This window comes from Tripterygium wilfordii, chromosome 16 (genome assembly GCF_013401445.1).
Source record: "Tripterygium wilfordii isolate XIE 37 chromosome 16, ASM1340144v1, whole genome shotgun sequence".
Taxonomy (NCBI): Eukaryota; Viridiplantae; Streptophyta; class Magnoliopsida; order Celastrales; family Celastraceae; genus Tripterygium; species Tripterygium wilfordii.
In genome coordinates this window covers 5,917,678-5,936,739 of record NC_052247.1, presented here as the reverse complement: position 1 = coordinate 5,936,739, position 19,062 = coordinate 5,917,678, and the positions used below count along the sequence as shown (strand labels likewise).

The 19,062-nt window shown below is 36.9% G+C and overlaps 1 protein-coding gene across 1 annotated transcript; it reads right to left on the bottom strand.

The window, feature by feature from the left end:
* Window positions 1-14,600: 14,600 nt before the first annotated feature.
* Window positions 14,601-18,787, bottom strand: LOC119980577 (probable inactive receptor kinase At4g23740). The gene is made up of 2 exons (XM_038823334.1): window positions 17,326-18,787; window positions 14,601-15,616 (listed from the first exon to the last, which is right to left on the bottom strand). The coding sequence occupies exons 1-2, from the start codon at window positions 18,557-18,559 to the stop codon at window positions 15,036-15,038; spliced, it is 1,815 nt and encodes a 604-aa protein (XP_038679262.1). The 5' UTR covers window positions 18,560-18,787; the 3' UTR covers window positions 14,601-15,035.
* Between the last annotated feature and the right edge of the window lie 275 nt (window positions 18,788-19,062).

Here is a 19,062-nt window from a genome sequence, read left to right as displayed (position 1 = left end):
ACGTGGGGCCATACGTGGTTAGGATTAAAAATATTATATTTTATATATCAATTTTGTATTTATATCAATTGTAGGTCCAAACATAAATACCAAAAAACAATGTTATCATCGACTAATCAATCCGTGATGGATTCTTCTCTTTGGCCCAATTTCAAAGGCAGCTATTGATGGAATCTCTCTTTTTCCTGATATATAGGGAATCAATAAAGGTTTAGACAAATATAAATATAAAGAAAGAAAAGTTTGAGAACTTTGAAGTTTGATGGGAATAGTCATCCTCATTTTATGTGTTTTTTATGTTCACACAATGACGCAAGTTGAAGTATAGTCAGGATAGATGTGCTTGACCAATTATTTAGGTTGCCGGGGGCGTACAAAATTTCTTTTGAGTACAAAGGAGGAGATAGGGGAGATTCGAATTCGAAATCTCTATGAGATACCATATATATGAGTGTCATCTCAGTTACTCGTGGTTCTTGGCGTACAAAATTTCTAGATACATTGGTTCATGTATATATTCGTTTCGTGTTTTAATAAATAATGCAAGTCAACATTCATTTTCAGTCCAAAATTTGAAATTTATATGCATGTTTTCTCTATTAGTAAAGGCTGAAGGTTGATGTTCTTATGAATACTGATGGTGAACCAGTTTTTTTGTTGTTGAATCGGTTGACCGGAGAATTTTTCAAAAGAAAATTATACTAAACCAAATAAAAACACTTGAAATGATGATTGGACCGTTTATATTTGATTAGGTTTTATTTCTTTCTTTTTTTTGTCCTGGCAAAAGAATAAGAACTACAAGGGGCTAAGACAAAGTCTGAAATTATGGTTTGAAAGTTCATGATGACCATCTAATCATAAAAACAACTTGAACTGGTTGGGAATGCAGCCGAGAAAAGACCAACCAGGACCTATTTGGCAACTCGAGGACAAATTTTCGTCAGGGAGCAATCCTTACGGGAATAACCCCGAGCAGCCGAATGCTTCGGTCAATCAGGAGTGGTTCACCTAGTTTTTGCAATAGGTGCAAACCTGCCCTAAGAACATGAACGCCTCTTAGCACCCTCAGTAGGAGAACCCAACTCCTCTCCAAAACAAGGTGGATAGGCTCTAGCTCGGCGAATCCAAGACAGGACGTCCGAGGAAGAGACTCCATAATAAGAACCCAAGGAGATCCACCTTAGAGGACCTGTGGAAAAGACGTACAAAAATAGCTGGAAGAGATGATGGATCGGAAGATCGCAGCTCTCCAAGTATGGGCACTTCTGGATGCAGTATAGGATGGCTTGCTGAAGCCATTTTCACACGAGCTGCAAAATGCTGAGATGTTAGCCCACTTAAAGGTTCAAACTTTGAAAAAATAATATGGGAAGATCGATTCCTTCGATCACGTCACGGGTTTCAAATCCATGATGGATTTTCAGGGCAACCGAAGTAGCCCTCCCCAAGGCTTTCCAACCTCACTGACTGAAGCTACGAGAACTTGATTTATAAATCTGCCTTGTCTTAGACCAGAAAAAGAGCTTGGATGAAAGAGATCAATCTAAGAGAGACAAACCAGATAGTGGAAGAAGGTGTGGAAGAGAGAACCGATGAAGGGATGACCAAACTGCTAAAAAGTTCAAGCAAACTCTCAATCCTCGATATACAAGCTACACTAGTCTCAACACCTCACTACGCAATATTCTCATGGAAGTCCGAAACACGTACCTCCTCAAGTGACCTCAGAAGATGAGGGCTCTATCGAACAAAAGACCTAGAGATAAGTACTATAGGTTCCACTAAAATCATAGTCATGATACTAATGATTGTAGACATCTCAAGAATGAAATTGAGAACCTCATCAAAAGAGGTTATCTCAAATAATTCACTTTGGATAAAGAGAGAAAGAGAAGAAGAGATGAATATAAAGATGAAAAGAGAAAAGAAACATTGCCAAGGAGAGATAATGACTCACCTCGGGATAGGAATGGGGGCACTACGGGGGTCATCAATGTCATGTAGGTACAAGTGGAGAAAACTCCTCTGCAAGGAGAGTATTCACTTGAACAAAATCACCAAGTGGCATAATAAGGATAGAGATGAGAAGGTGTGAGGAAGAAATCATCTTCTCGGATAGGGACACAGATGATATCCAAGTTTCCCATGACATACACTTGTAGTATAGTAGTATAGTGTATAAGCAATCATTGCGAACTACACCTTCTTAAGGATCCTGGTAGATAATGGGAGGGTGACAGACATCTTTTTCTACCACTTATTTAGAGAGATGAACTTCAGAAGGATCGGTTGAACCCATCGTCAACCCCCTTTATGGGAATACCTATAAGATTGTGAATGGTCCTGACCAGTCATGTGAAATATTTATAAGCGCACAAATCGTATAAGTAATAAAGAGTGAATAAAATATCGTTCTCAAGAGGATGTATTGGCAAATTCAATTAAGTATCAACTTAAGCAATTATTTAAAGAGATTAACAACTAATTAGCAATTTCGTAATTAATTCAATCAACCAAGCAAACAATTATGAAAGAGAGTTTTCAAGAGAGTCAAACACTAGGGTTCCTAATTTCACCTCCTCTTATCCAATTGAACTCCATTAATCTAATAATCCTCAGTTCTCAATCCAAATGTTGACAACCGATTTCCCAACCTATTCAATGTTCTATTCCTAGATACGTCAAGAATATTTTCAATACAAATCCCTGTTATTCCTAACAATCGGATTAATGTATCAAAAACCCATTCAAAGCGGTGAAAATCATTTAGCGATTGCATAGGTCATAAACCTATATTCCTATGATTCATGCAACCAATCTATATTCTCTATGGATTCTTACAACCCTAGGTATCTCCTTCCATTCTCAACCTAGGCATAATATCATCCAAATGGTGATCAAGCATTTGAAAGCAATAAGCACATCCATAGAAAATCAAGAATAGAGAGAGATTCAAGAACAATAAATTAACTTCATTCAATCTTCAAAGAAGGGTTTCATTAGGACCCTTAGTTAGAGGATTAATTCCTCATAACCAAGGAATACAGAATAAGATCCAAAATAGTAGTCATTAAATACAAGAACAAGAGAGAAATAAAGAAAAATCCCTAAATCCCCTTGCTAGTGCTCCAATGGCTGTTGTAGGGAGAGACTCCAAAACCCTTCAATCTTTCCAAAAGTTGTAGAATGTCTTAAAACCCTACAAAAACTACCCTTTTATACCCCACTTTACATGAATGTCATTTAGAATACCCATTGGTGTCATTTTGAACTGGACCCACATGAATTTGGGATATTTTTAGGCATTTAAAATCTTCAAAATCGCGATTTAGGATTGGCCGATCGATCGGTAATGTCCTCCTATCGATCAGATTTTCTCTCTGTTATTCCTTCAATAAAGTGGTCTGATCGATCGAAAATGTGCAAATAACAACTTCTTAAGCAGCATCAAACCCAAATTGACTCTAAACGATACAAGATTGCATGTAAAAGGATGTATAATTATATGTATATAATTAGCACATCAACCAATGAGATTGCAGTTTACTAGGGAAGAGTCAGAGTCAAGAGTTAAAAATAAGAACTTTTTGTTCTAGAGAGAAGTACTCTTTCCAAATAATTTGCTTATCATGCCACTTCTTTTTGCGCTTCTTATAAATCTTCGCATTTTCATACGTCTCATTTCAAAATTCATCTGTCTCATTTAATTGGAGTGTTCTTTTCTTCCCAACGGCCTCCATGTCGAAATTGGGTGTTTGGATAGCCCAATATATCTTATGCTCAAGCTCCATCACTTTGTGTCAAAGCTTCTCATAGACAAGTCGATAACCTACAAGAGTTTTGAATACCATTCGGTATTGCCCATAAACCAACTCTTTCTTAAGGTGCTCACTATCATTTCTAAGATTCTCTTCAATTCTCTATTTGAAACGTCAACATGTGCAATAGTTTACGGATGATAGGTGTTATGCAAATTCGCAAGTGCATGAAATCGCTCAAGTAATATAGTGAAAATAAGATGTCAATCCCATGAGAACTATTCACCTATTAAGTACTGAAATTATGCTACTTCTAAATTATTCGAATAAAGTTTGAAGTGATTGTTTTGTGAAATTAAACTAAAGTATACTAATATGAACACAACAATAAGGATTTAACCAAATTATGAAACACTAAGGCATATGATTCACCTAACAAATCCAATTTGAATATCAAGAACATGCTATTAAATCATTATCAATTCTCATTGACGGTGAAATACCCTAACCTATCCAACATGCTCTCGAGTATAATTGAAATTACTCACACACGATATATCTATGTGAATTTAAAAGCATGAGAGCACATTAAGTTCTACGATATTTCATAGCAAAATCACACAAATCATGTTGGCATATCTTTGTCTTTCGTTCAATTCATGGTATATATCATAAGGGCAAGTAACATGTATCCTCTCTTGATTCAACATGTAAAACAATTCATTCGAATGGTGATCAAGCATTCAAAAGTATTAAGCACAATGATACTCAACAAGATTTGATAATCAATTTAATAACATAAGTCAATAATCGGAATCATCATGGCTAGGCTACACCATAGCCTTAGCAAAACATGTTTAGTTCATGCAAAACATGGTACAATTCAACATATTCAGAAATTTCGGAAGAAAATAATAATGAAAGAGTGAACTAGAGAAAGAGAGAAAAACTAATTGAAGGAGAGCTTTAATCCAATCTTCTCTTCTTCCCCTATGATCTCTTGTCCTTCTCAAACTCTTTTGTCTCTCCAAAGCGGCTGTAGTCGTTCAAGAAATATATGATTTTTGTCTAAAGGTCCTTTTATATTTTTCCTAGAAGTAGGTTCAAAACAATAGGGCACAGTCGCAACATCGCTCAAGCACCAACTCGAACACCCTTCAATTCAATAGACGTTACCACTTAAGCGCCTGCTCAAGCAGTCTACATTTGCAATATGGTTGGCTTACTCCACTTTGAGCGGTTGAACGCACATTTATAGTTTCTTCCTTTCTAGATCCAAAAATGCCCCAAATATCAACGATTTACTCCAAAGTCCGCTGTAGAGCTTGATGTACTGCAAAATAAAATATAAGTGCATGAAATGTACCAAGTTCCATCAAAAACTAAATAGAAACCTAACTTGGAAGTGTATAAATTGTATAGAAATTTCATGCTATCAATAGGGAGTGGAAACCTGTGGGTACTACCATACTTAGCAAGAATAGAATTAAATGGACAGTTGTAAAAATGCGTACCTATGTTATTGATAATGGCCCGTGAAATCCCAAATTTTGTGAAAATATTATTGCAGAGGGACTTCAGTACACCATTGGAGTCATCAGTGGTGACGGTACAGTCTCCATCCATTTTGTACATAGTCTAGTACCACCAATATGTATTGATTGTTCATTGATGTCGGAAAAGGATCCAAGAAGTCTATACCCCCCACACATCGAATAATTATAGAGGAACCCATCATGGATCAAGGTTCACCTCTTCAGATCATCTCATTCTAGCCCTTGATATCAGCTTTCGAAAAGACACCTTGATAATAAATGCAAGTAATAATTATACACCTTCACCCCATCAATCAGATCTCCCAAACAAAAGGTGTGAGGGGCATATTATGATAGCAAAACATGCTCCACTAGAATGCTGACATGTGACAACATGGTATGACACATGGCACAAAGAGGTTAAGCTGACAAACTGATTGAGGTATTGAACACACTTACCTCAAGCCACTGATCAACATGGAGTTGAGAAAATAACATCTAAGCTGTGTGGATGAGCCAAGAAGACATCTAAGTACTAAACCGAGCAACATCACCTTAGAAATCCTGGGTGACAGAACAACAAGGGGAACCAAGAGTTCTGAAGGAGATCGACTATGATTAGAAAATGAACAAGGATGGGATTCATACTCCTCGAAATCCCCTAAGAATCATGAAGGCAAAGATCTACTCCTACCAAAATTAAAACTCTCCAACTCATATAAAAGGAACCTCCAACACCAAGTAAATGATCCTAAATCTTTAATCATGTACTCTTGATTGCTACTTGAGATAGAGCTCCAAGCAATCCCCACTAAAATCATCCCGAACTAAGAAATTTCACGATGAAATACATGTTCAAATTCACATGTCTGAGCCCTTTGAATCAGTCAAATGAACTTGAAAAATATTTACCATAGTTTTGAAACCTATTTGAGTCAGCTCCTCGCATTAGAGAGATGCAAAAATGAGACAAGCAAGCCATCAAGAAACAAAAGAGTTTGGATGGGGCACAGGCCCGAAACCATTATGCGAAGGTATCCAAGCATATTTTCCAAATATGCATATCACCACTAGTTCTCATTAGCTTACACAAATGTACTCCAAGCAGTCACAGACCCAAGATTTGAACTGACTGTTGACACAACTAAGTAGTGGACTGATTGTTGACACAACTAAGTAGTGGGTCTGGAAAAAAATTTTGGATGGCACAAAGATAATCATTAATAATAATTTCAAAAAATAAAATATCACATCTTTATTTATCACAATTGTTCTCTATGAGTTGGACTGGATGGATTAGAAGCTTGAAATGTTTTGACTGGGGACGCTTGTAACTAAACCTATAAACCCTATTAAAATATAAGTTGGGTCCAATACATAAATTTATTAGAGATTCCAATGCAATCACTTATTTATAAGATATGTACGACACATAATCACATTGATTTATCGAGACCAATGTGAGTGAAAGAGTAAGCATTTGAATATAAAAAATAGGTATAAAATAAAATAGAATAGGTAAGAGATAGTTTTAAACCTTTTAATTTTAAAAAATTCAGTGGGGGTAAAGTTGGAATTCATTGGGCATATATATCTTCTTGTATATACATTAATGATTTTTTCAAAAAGTCAATGAGAGCAAGTGCCCCCGCTCATTTCAATATGGTTCGTCACTGAGTCCAAGATTGTTCTACCTTGAAGAATACACTTCCAGAACCATGAGTTATAAATAAGGACTGTCACAAAATCTTCACCCTTGGTAAAACATATTTCTTACGAAATAAGTGAGAACACATGGATTGAGGGTTCTGAAGAAATCTCCTACCCAACTTCGCAAGCATGGTATAATTCATAGTTGAAAATTTTTAAATACCAAGTGGAAAATGTTCTTCCGCACAGGTTAGCCAGCCCAAGATTTATGCTCACTCAGCTGTCCGAAGGATATGTTAGGCTTGATGGTTTCTCGATTATCAAAAAAGAGAATAGAGATCGCCACGACTTTAAATATATATGCCTTCACCCCTGTTGCCACCTCCACCAAAAATCTCTCATAATTCCATCAAGAGAATTACAAACCTATTGAAGAAAATTAGTATGAGGGCAAGGCAGACAACACAGAGTTAACTAACATACTTCTACCAACCAACAAGAGAACTATGGCTTTCCAACCTGACAACTTCGACTATAATTTACCTCTCAACTCACCATACCTCCACTTCTGATAACAAAAACTTGTAATAGGCAAGCCCAAGATACACCGTCCTAGGAGGAGTAATTTGATTGAAGAATGCACTAAAAATAGATTACTTAGAGGGTTCGAAAAAAAAAATTAAAGCACAGAATCAACCTTTCAGTCGATCCGATAAGGCAGTTTGGTTCTCACATTTTTTTGGATAGTCATAGTTGTATGCAAGTGTGTACAATTTGTATGCAAATATGTACAATTTGTTTGCATATGCATACAATTCGTTGCTAAGAATGTTGATGAATATGTCAATAAGCTGAACACTAGAACCTGTGAGAAGCATATCATCAATGTAGAGAAGCAAGATTAAGTTATCGTTCCTAGAATTAAAAATAAATAGTGATGGATCTACCAAACTGCAAATAAAACCAAAGTACACATAAAAATGCTAAAACGATCAAACTAGGCTCTTAGCGGTTGTTTGAGATCTTAGAGTGCCTTTTTGAGTTTGCAAACATGTTGTGAGCATTGAGAGTCATTCTTTCCAGGGGTTGATCCATAGAGATATATGTTATCAGTGATATAGCCATGTAGGAAGGAGTTTTTGACATCCAATTGGCGAATTTGCCAATGTTAAACTAGAGCGACAATAATCACCATCCGAATGATCCTAGGTTTAGTGAAAGGTGAAAATATTTTCATGTAATCTATTCCATCAATTAGATGGTATCCTTTGGCAGCTCAGTGAGTCTTAAGTCTATCTAGTGAGTCGTTAGCCTTTACTTTGGTCTTAAATACCAATTTTGAGCTGATCACATATATATTGGGTGTGCGTGGAACTAATGTTCAAGTACCTTTATCATCCAGTGCTCTCAACTCATCTAACATGGTTTTATTATAACATCCTTTGCACGAGTTATCATTGAGTGAGTTGAGTTTGAACCACCTACTATTTGATTATCCTACAAAATAGAATGAGCAAAATTAGTGTCATTATCATAGTATAGTTGAGCTTATATTAGAGATATGGGAATATCCTGCATACGTGTCATCATCAATAGTTGTTTGGTCTTGTGTTGTAATAGGAGACGATACAGGTTCTCAATATGAGTTTGTGATTCTACTAGTTCTAGAAAGGATGAATTGTTAGGTATTGTTGATTGATCTATTGTAAAAGCGGGTTGATTCGTAGTCACTGGAGAGTCGGTGCTTCCTCTTGAAACTGGACATATATCAATCATCCATTCATTGAAAATATGTTAAACCCGAGTAGAAGATGGGTTGTTCCATTGAGTTGGTTTTGTTTGTAATGGAAGCTTGATTCATCAAAGATAACATGTCGTGAAATCAATATTCTCTTAGTTAAAGGATGATAGCATTTATGGTCTTTGTGTTGCAAGTTGTATCCTACAAAGACACAAAGAATACTTTTAGGATCAAATATGCTCGATCTTTTATCCCAAATGTATGGAAAACATTTGGAACTAAATACACGAAGCGAGGAGCAGTCAAGCTGTGTACCAAACAACTTAAAGGATGGAGTGTCAAAATTTATATCAGATGAGGGCAACCGATTGAGCAAAAAAGTAGCAGTATTGAATGCTTCAACCCAAAGATTTAATGCGAAGCCTTTGTGGAAAAGCATTGTCATGCCAACTCTCATATTATGTTGTATCACCGTTCAACCATATATGTTTACTTGGATGTATAAGGACAGGATATATGATGAATGATTCCCTGTGATCTAAAATGGATCTTAATTTATTGTTAATAAACTCACTATCCCCATCAAAGTGAAAAATCTTGATTTTTTGTTAAACTGGTTGTCAATGTATTTTTCAAAAGTAAGATAGCATCAACAAAGTCAGTTTTGGCCTTGAGAGGAATAATCCATGTATATCGGAGAAATAATCTACTAAATATGCATAAGATAGAAAATACCCAAGGATGATGCAGATGCTAGACCACATAAATCACAAAAATAAATTTATCAAATATATCAGTGCTTGAAAGTTTAGAACAACTGAAAGGTACTAAGCTTTCCTAATTGACAACTATCACAAAACAATTGTGATTTATTTGAATTTAGAACATTAATAAATCCCTTATTCTTAAGGAAAAGGAAAGTACCCACTTTGGGATGACTCAATCTTTGTGCCATAATATGGTATTCCAGACATAAATCGATGTGAAAAATGGGATTCTAATGGGTTGTGTAGGACATACAAATCACCCTTGTACGTTCTTGTGATCACCTATTATCCTGATTCTTGTTCCTTAACACAAAAACCATCTCCATAAAATTCAAGATTTAGTGAGTATTTAGTAGTTAATTGGCTCACAGAAAGTAAGTTTTTCTTTAAGGCGGGTAGTTAAAATTTCATTAATGTTAAGTGATGTGTCGAATATATACATACATTTTTACATTCTTTACACATAAGTTCATCCCATTTTGAGTTGATTAAGAGTTGATATTGCCTAAGAAAACTATATTTGCATATTGTAGGTGCCAAGGACAAAAAGAGAGGAAAATAGTGTAAAATGAAGATTTGGACTCCATAACTGATTTTGAGTTGATTATCTAGAACTAACTTGCCATTTGTTGTGAAGCTATCACATACTGACTTGAAAGTTTGAATGTGTTCTATGGTTGATGTGGTGTAACCCTTTTGAAGAAACGATAAATGATGCCGTCATGAATTGATAAATGATGCCGTAATGAGAATTCATGCTCCTAAGAGTCTAGAGTACAGGCATTTTTGAAGGAGGTCCATACAGAACGATAGGTTTCTTGTCCTTGTACCAGACCTAGAGCTTCCTTAGTGAGAGTTGCGATGAGCCAACCTCGTAGAGTGCGGTAAGCTCTCTTCCATATAGTGAATTATGGGTTGGTTTATCATATCGTTGATGATTCTTTAGTTTTTCCATCTTATTTCACTTATGTGTTTCTTAACTATGATTATTGGTAGTGGTTCGTCATTTGTAAGACGATTAACTAGCTCTTGAGTCTCTACTAAAGGCAAGGCTTGTTCCCTTCATACTGGGTAGTGGAAAGAATCTGAGTGTTGAGTGATGAAGTTGCTGATATTGAGATTGTGACTAGTCTTTTTTGTTTGTGCGAATTGGTGTATGACTTTAAAGGAGGCTTTGTATCTGTGTGGAATTTGTTTATGTGTGAATCGGATGTATTGTGTAAGTGAAGGATTTGTATTTGAAGAGAAAGAAAGAAGGATCTAAGCTTCGATACCAAGATAAAATGAGTAACCTTTTCATATACAATTAGAATAAAGAAACTGGGATAATTTTGTTAATGATTCTTCTTAATTGAATAAGCTTACATGATATAGGCTTTTATATATGAGAATACATATAACTGACTTGTAACATTAGATATCAGCTCTATCCTTATCAGAATGTTAACAAATAAAACAAAAGGATAGAATTGATAAACTTGTTGAATCACGTTGTTGAACTGTAAGTGTTGAGTTTGTTGGCAATGCTTGACCTGGGATGGGGGCTGAAATTATGTGAACTTTTTTAAATAGTGAACATCCATCTCATCTAATGGACGACTTAATCATATTTTGTCAAATTAAAAATCAGATTATAAGACTCTCTTTTATCATTCCCTCTTCTACATACCTCCTAAATTGATTCTCCGTAGAGGGCAATCGTGGACGATGAGCGACGATCAATTCTTGCCTCAACCAACCAGTTCGACCATTTTATGGGTTGCACTGATTTGAAATAAAAACCCAGAAAAACAAAAAAAAAACCCGTAGATGAACTGATGGAAGAACAAGCGGGTTCCCAAGAGGAAATCAGATGTTGATTAGTTTGTCATCCTAGAGGATAATCGAGGTCACTGTTATTGGTGATAATGGTGATAAGAACAGGTTCATTGTTGTTTGTAGCCAATGGCTTTATTCTGTATTTCAGTAGCTGGGTTGTTATGGTTACTAGTTACTCTAATTAGTAAATCCACGTGTCACATTAGTATTGGCTATTATGTGTGCATAAGTCTGTTTAGCATTAATATATAGGCTTGTTTAGCTTAGTTCATAGGCAGTTTTATGAATGATAATGAAATGAAGAGTTGTAGTCTCTGTGTGTTTTCTTATTTTTCTTCTTCCACCATTGTTGCTAGGTTAAGGTTCGAACGAGGTTCTATCAATTGGTATCAGAGCTGACGATTCCTACATTTCCCTTCTTGTGATCGGTTAAGGTTCGAAAGAGGTTTCATTTGATTGATTAAGGTGATTCCTACGTTTCCTTTCCAATGATAGGTTAATGTTGAAAAAAGGTACATTTGTTCTTGATTCTGTTTGATAAGCCTACGATTCCCTTCCTGTGTAATTATCCATTGTTTTTGTGCTGCTACCATGGAAATCAAGTTTTTGAAGAAAATCTTGAAATTAGGGTTTCAACTCTTGAAGCAAAGGTTGGAAAAACTCTCTGCAGCCATGGACAAATTTCAAAGCTTTGTTCATGACAAGTTTACAACCTTGTCATCATCTATCGACTCACTCAAACATTCTAAACTGAATATGTGTCTCGCACGATTGCGTTATGCATTGATCAATCACGATTCTGGATCTGTGGAGGATTACGACAAAGTCAAGGACACGTCATCTACTACTATGTTGATTGTTGGAAATGTTGATTCAACCACTATGGATGATAGTGAGATGCTAGTTGCAACCGAAAAAAGTGAAGCTGATGAAGTAATGAATTATCCACTTCTTGGCAAGAGATTACACATATTAGACTTTCTTGTTTCCAAACTAGATTTGAGTATGAAGTCTAAACAACATGGTAGTATGGAAATGGTAGATGGATTGCTAAATGTTCATACAAAACATGGGTTATTTGATTGTGCCCACAAACTATTTATGAAAATGCCAAAATAAGAAATATGTTCTTGGATTTTTGCTAAGCTTCATTTTGATATGATTTCAATACGAAAAACAATTAATGGGACCAATAGTTTCCCATTGGATCCTGAAGTTGGAGCTTACACAGATGTAGATGAAGCTTTAGTCAATCAAGATGAGGGACTAAGGCAATCAAGATCTCTCGCAAAATTCCACACTCAGTGGGAGTTTCTCCGTGTTACATCTCTTTTAACAGAGCAAACATTTGAGGATGAAGATGCTATGTCTTCCAAGTACCAGTCATCAAAGAAGGTTGATCAGCTTAGGTAAGATGAATATTCACATTTGTCTCCAAAGTTAGAGCAAGTTATGGCAGAAGATCAAGGTTCATCAAATTTTAGGCCTAATGAACATGTTTATGGTCGGTCTCATGGTGTTGGCATTCATTTGGCTTCTCCAAACTATCTTCCTCATGAAACATTGCATTCAGTTCCTGATGAAGAGGGATTAGTGATATTTTCACCTGTCATGCTATAATACGAAAGTCATAAGTGATTGATAGTATGGAGACTCGTCATAATTTTTGGCTCCCCAAGAAGAACTGATTATGTGCCAATGCTCCTCTACATGGCTCCTTGTTCTGTGGCAATCACAGACTAAGGTCTCACAACCAGAGGATCCCATGTCCATGTGACCCATCTCATTTTGTTCTTGAAGAAAATCTAGAAGGGCTTGGAAATAGATACCCATTTCTCGAGAATGTTCAATCTTTGGCTATCCAACCTTATCACCAAAGAAGAATCAATGCTGACAGTGCTTATTACCAAAAAGGTATCAATTTGGCTTACAGAGATGAAGACGGTGTTCTCCCTACAGTGATTGAGTTTGGAGTTGGGAGAGGATACTTGACACAAATGCTTGGTGATTTCTATGGGATCACAAAGGTCTTTCTGGTTGAGAGGAAGTTATACCAATTAAAAGCTTATCAATCCTTGCGGCAGAAAGTGCGCTTGATTTTAGAACATTGGTTATTATTATCCAATAAGTCTGGCTTTAATGCAGTTGAGGAAATGGTGAGGAATATGAAAATCGTGGAAAGGGAAGTTTTGGGATTTATGTGTAAGCAGGTCATTGACATAGAGAGATTGACGTGAATCATGGAACATGGTTTCAAAGTACAGCTTCTGAAGATCAATGTGGAGGAACCTATTGGGAGGATGAAGAATTTGTTGTCGAATTTCCTAACTTCCAACTCTGACTTCTTCTATTGGTCGTCTCTAGTTTGATCGTGAAGATTTTTGTTCATTCCTTGTGGACAAGGAAATTGTCAAGGGGAGGGTATTGAGAAGAACTTGGTTCATTGTTGTTTGTAGCCAATGGCTTTACTCTGTATTTCAGTAGCTGGGCTGTTGTGGTTACTAGTTACTCTAATTAGCAAATCCACGTGTCACATTAGTATTGGTCATTATGTGTGCATAAGTCAGTTTAGCATTAATATATAGACTTGTTTAGCTTAGTTCATAGGCAGTTTTATGAATGATAATGAAATGAAGAGTTCTACTCTCTGTGTGTTTTCTTGTTCTCCTTTGTATTTCTTCTTCCACCATTGTTGTTAGGTTAAGGTTCGAACGGGGTTCTATCAGTGGTCGCCGTCGCCTATGAGGATGATCGTCCCTCTAATGGTCGAGAAGAGAACTAGAGAAGGGTTCTCTCGATGAAAGCTTTTGGGAGAGGAAGGGTACTTTGTGATAAATTGTGATTAAATCTCAACAATCAGATGAGATGGATGACTTAGATTTAATTCATTTCACATAATTCGAATTAATCAATTTCAACCCCCCTTCCCGCTTGATCTTATCTTAGGAAGTGAGGACCTCTAACCTCTATAGAACTTATCACATAGTAGTTTTCATAATAGCTTGATTGCACTAATTTGCCACCAACCGAAGATAGTTATTGATCAAAGGTTGATTAATCTAAAACACCTTGCTTGCATGGATCTACCACTTGACATAAAAGAGTTTTAAACTTGGACCAGGCCTCTTACTAAGAGTGTTTGACCTGACCATGTGTGTAATGGCTTCCCTCTCTCTCCTATCCAGCTTATCACTCTCATTGTCTTCACACATTGTTTGTAGCGTGATACAACTTATCATGGTTTCACCTTGTTGATTAATAACTAGGCCCTAATTTTCCCATATAAGAATGAAAAACCTCTTAAAATCTTGTAAGAACAAAGCACCTACCGTTGTATGTGTATCCTACATAACAAATCCATACAATACGTTGATCTCTCTCGCATGTCTTGTGTACATTCAGCATTCTGATTAGGCATGACAGTGGTCAATGATTGCCCTAAGAGGAGCATCAAATCCTAACATTTGAGAAGCCAATGTAACCATAGCAGAGTAAGGAATTTCCAGGTAAATCAATATCTAGCTTGATATATCTTCTACCTCGCTAGGAATAAACTGACAAAAAGATTATCTGAATTTGTTCCCTTGGAGAGCCAAAACACCATGTTGAGAATAATCTAGATGCTGCTTTTACCAACCTAGATAGGGTTCCAAAAGGGGAAAAAAAAAATAGACGGGTGGAAGTTGGTTCACAATAAAATTCAGGATTCTCTCCCAAGCACTAGCGAAGTTGTCAAATTCTAAGATCTGTTTCAAGAAGATGGCTAATTTTCAGGATCAATCCTTCGCACATTTTCAATCATGGTCACGATGTCTGCCATTTTAGGCCTTTGATCTGGCATCCTCACTACACAAGATAAGGCTATCTGTAGCATTTCCACCATCTCTTCCTCTATATTTGGATATCTCAATAGCTCCAGGTCAAATACTTCAGCTGTCCATTCCTCTCGAACTACTGAATGAACCCACCTGACCAAGTGGACAATCTCATCACCAGCAGTAGTATAGATAGGTGATTTCCCAGTGAGAAGCTCCAGTAGCACAACCCCAAAGCTGTAGACATCAGACGGCTGTGTAGCTTTTCGAGTGTCTGTTATTTCAGGGGCTCGATATCCAGCAGCACGAGAAATTGGTGTGGCAAGTGGGCCCATTATGGTTGCCAAACCAATATCAGACACACAGCCATACCGTTGGGAGTTGAGAAAGACGTTCGAGGATTTAACATTACCATGAACAAGCTTCCCACTATTCTCTGCATGGATGCGGGCAATACCTCTCGCCGCACCAATAGCAATTCTGATTCGGGTCTCCCAATCTATAGGTTTCTGATCTTCTTCCTTTCTGCCTGCAAAATTACATGAGCATAAAGATCAGATGGCTTAGCAGTAATGCTTTAAGTGATAAAAGGAAAAGGGATAGTGAAAAAAATGGATTACAATCTACCATTTGATTTCTGTGGTGCATGTTATTGAAGAACTACTTAAAAATTTTGAGGAACAACTCTTGCAAGTTCAAAACAATTTCTAAGAGCCATGTGAGTTCTTGCCCTGAGCTCGGGATTGCTTTAAAACAAGTAATCTTTTCGACAGTCATTGGACTGTTCTCATTAGAAAATGTCAGAATCGCACACATACTGATAGATATAAAACTATAGTTACATTCCGTAACAGGATTTCACAGAAGAGCTGGTGAGAGAGTAACAACCACAGTAAATATGTCGAGTTCTTGCAGGAAACAAGTAACTAGCATGGTTATGTTCCTAGAGCATAATTTAATCCTCTTTTCTAAAATAGCTGTTAGTAAATTCCAACAACCTGAAATTAGTCTAAAATTTCAAAACTACCATAGAAAAGCATGATGTTATTTCTTCACAATGAAATGATATAATCATACCTGGTCAGAATTTAACACAAATGCTTGTGCTGACATTGCAAATACAAGTAAATACTGCATAGAGAGCAAGCCTTTCAAAGTCATGCTTCAGACATTAAAATCTTTTCTAAACTCAAGAAATCCCTTGCAATCGATTATTTTGATTAATCTTACTCTAAATGCTGCATTGCTGTAATGTCTTAATTATCTAGGATTGGTTGCACAAAACCTATTTTGCAGTTTCCCTGAATGTAGGGCCATGATTCCTGTCAGCTGAGTGTGTATGCTTGCGCATGCATGTGTCTGTCCGCATGCCACATAGAACCTATTTTGCAGTTGCCCTCAGTGTGGGCCTACGCTTCCTGTCAGCATGGGTGTGAGTGCGGATGCTTCTTTATTTCACTACCTCAAACCAATTATGTGCTTGATAAAGTTGTTCGAGGATACCACACCCTTAACTGAACTGTACATCTATTTTCTTCATAATCTAAATGCCACATTTCCTTAACTATCTTGAAATTTTTACAATTGCACTCTATTTCAGTCCAAACTTCCTCTCTGTATAGATATATATACATATATCTATCTATATATAGATATGTTTTTTTTAACAATCCTCAAACCACTTCAAGGTATGAAAAAGTTCTCTGAGAATACTATCCTCTACCCAGGAATAAATATATCTTCTTCCTATGTACCAAAGAATGCCCGCCGAGAGCATTCAGAGAAGCGTTGTCCAAGTCAATAGAATCAGCAAGCAATATTCAAATGTCTAAGTCAAGGTAGACATCCTTTGCGTGATATATAATCATAAGCTATTACATTTGCATTCATGTATAACCAACCAGGTGAACATACAGAACAAGATACAAGTACACATGCAGCAACAACTCTTGGAATCAATACATTGTCATTTGTGTTCCCAAGATTAAATTCTAGGCATCTATGTTCAGGCACTTCACAAGACACAAGCAAACAATTTAGATTCAAGACCATATCATGTAACGGAAGCCCAAATAAAGCTGACAGACTTTAGCCAAGCATGTATACAAATAATTACTTAATCAGTCAACAGAAAAGCCACAAATTGTGGTAAGTTTACTTATGCCTTTTATGTAATATAAATGCCACTCTTGTATATCCAATCAAATTTAAATGACAAAAACTGAGAAAGAAGCATACCGTGGAGCATGGAAGAGACGCTCCCTTGACTGTAATAATCATACACCATCAGCTTCTCATCTTTGGAATAATAATAGGCCTTCAGGTCAACGATATTTTTGTGCCTAATACTTCCTACAATTTCCATCTGTTGCTCGAAATCCCGCTTCCCAACACCGACTTCCTTCAACCTCTTTACCACTACAGTGGTTGCATCCTCTAGGGCCGCCTTATATGCTATTCCAAAGGTTCCCTTCCCCAGAACCTCAGCAGAAGCCCTCAACAAATCCTCTAAATCAAATGCATAGTTGCTACAACCCTCAAAGAAAACCATCCTGTTATTTGCATCCTGATTCCTTGAAACGGCTTTCTCCGGTGACAGTCCTCCCTTTTGCAACTTCCTCGGTAACCCATCTCCCTTCTTTCTTCTCACAATGCAAACAGCCATGAAAGATGCAAATGCCACTAGCCCAAGAGCAGAACAAGCAATTATAATGCCCCACAGTACTACCTCACGAACCTTTCCAGTATTCTTAGATTTCAGATTTGGTTCACCAGGAGCAACAACTGGAGAAGTAATAGGAGGAGAACTCTGGTAGGACACATTGTTACCAGCGAAAACTGAACTAGGAAACCTTAGTAGTGACTTCGGAACAGGACCAGTAAAATAATTGTAGGATAAATTTATGATTTGCAAATTGGGCAATTGAAGATCTGGGATCTCTCCAGAAAGGGAATTGTTGACAAGATACAAAGCCACAAGTTGAGTCAAATTTGAAAGGGAATAAGGGATGGTACCATTAAATCTATTGTTTGAGAGATTCACAGTGGTGAGGTTCTTCCAAACAGAGAAATCAGATGGCAATGGACCAACGAAGTTGTTGAACTGCAAATAAAGATAGGACAAGTTTTTCAACTTGAAAAATTCATCAGGGAAAAATCCACTAATACCATTGGATCTGAGACTCAAAATCTGCAGAGCTGATAGACGGCTAAGAGTGTTGGGAGGGATTGAGCCATGAAATCCAACACCAGGCAATCTAACTGCAATTACACGAGATTTATCTTCACTGCAAGTCACTCCAGTCCAGTGATTGCACACAGCAGAGCTCTCATTCCAGTTGAGAGAGCGAGAGTGAGGGAGATTGTTCACAAAATCAAGCAATGCTTGCTTGTCCTCAACTGGATCTGCATTTCCCTGAAAGATAAACACACCCAGAAAAAGAATGTACCAGAGAACACACTGAGCTCGCATTTCCCTTGCTGCAGATCCTATCTAGCACTTGGAGAAGCGTAAAACGAGCAGTTTCCGCGAGCTCCTTTTGAGTGTAATCCTCCCTGTAAAACAAATGTTTATGCGCCAAAACTAGGGGACAAGAAATTGAAAACTTAAACACAAAAAGAAACAAAAAAGTATTGGAATTAAATTTTAAAAAATTTGAACACAGAATGTAAAGAGGAGAGAAAAAAGAGAAAAGACAGATTCCGAGATCATTGTCTATAGAAGTGGGAGATGACTCTGCGCTACTTTGCAATAAAGAATGAGCTCGAGCTTTGAATATGGCGCCTATGGTCAAAGGGTCACACTTTACTGCCATTGTAAATTCTGTGAACAAACAGTAGTGTCTTATTTCACCTTCTTCTCTTTTTGTTCTTTAGGGTTCGTCCGTTTGGAGGTTTGGAGGTGTTGGTTGGGAGGTATTGGGTTGAGAGGGGTTGAGAGGTATTAGGATTTTTATATATAACAGAGGTTTTGTC

Bases quoted from the DNA above. Each gene is read 5' to 3' on its own strand.
- LOC119980577 (XM_038823334.1), bottom strand. From the start codon at position 18,559: ATGCGAGCTCAGTGTGTTCTCTGGTACATTCTTTTTCTGGGTGTGTTT. The intron at 15,617-17,325 runs GTATGCTTCTTT...GTAATTTTGCAG, and splicing joins CGTCTCTTCCATGCTCCACG to GCAGAAAGGAAGAAGATCAG.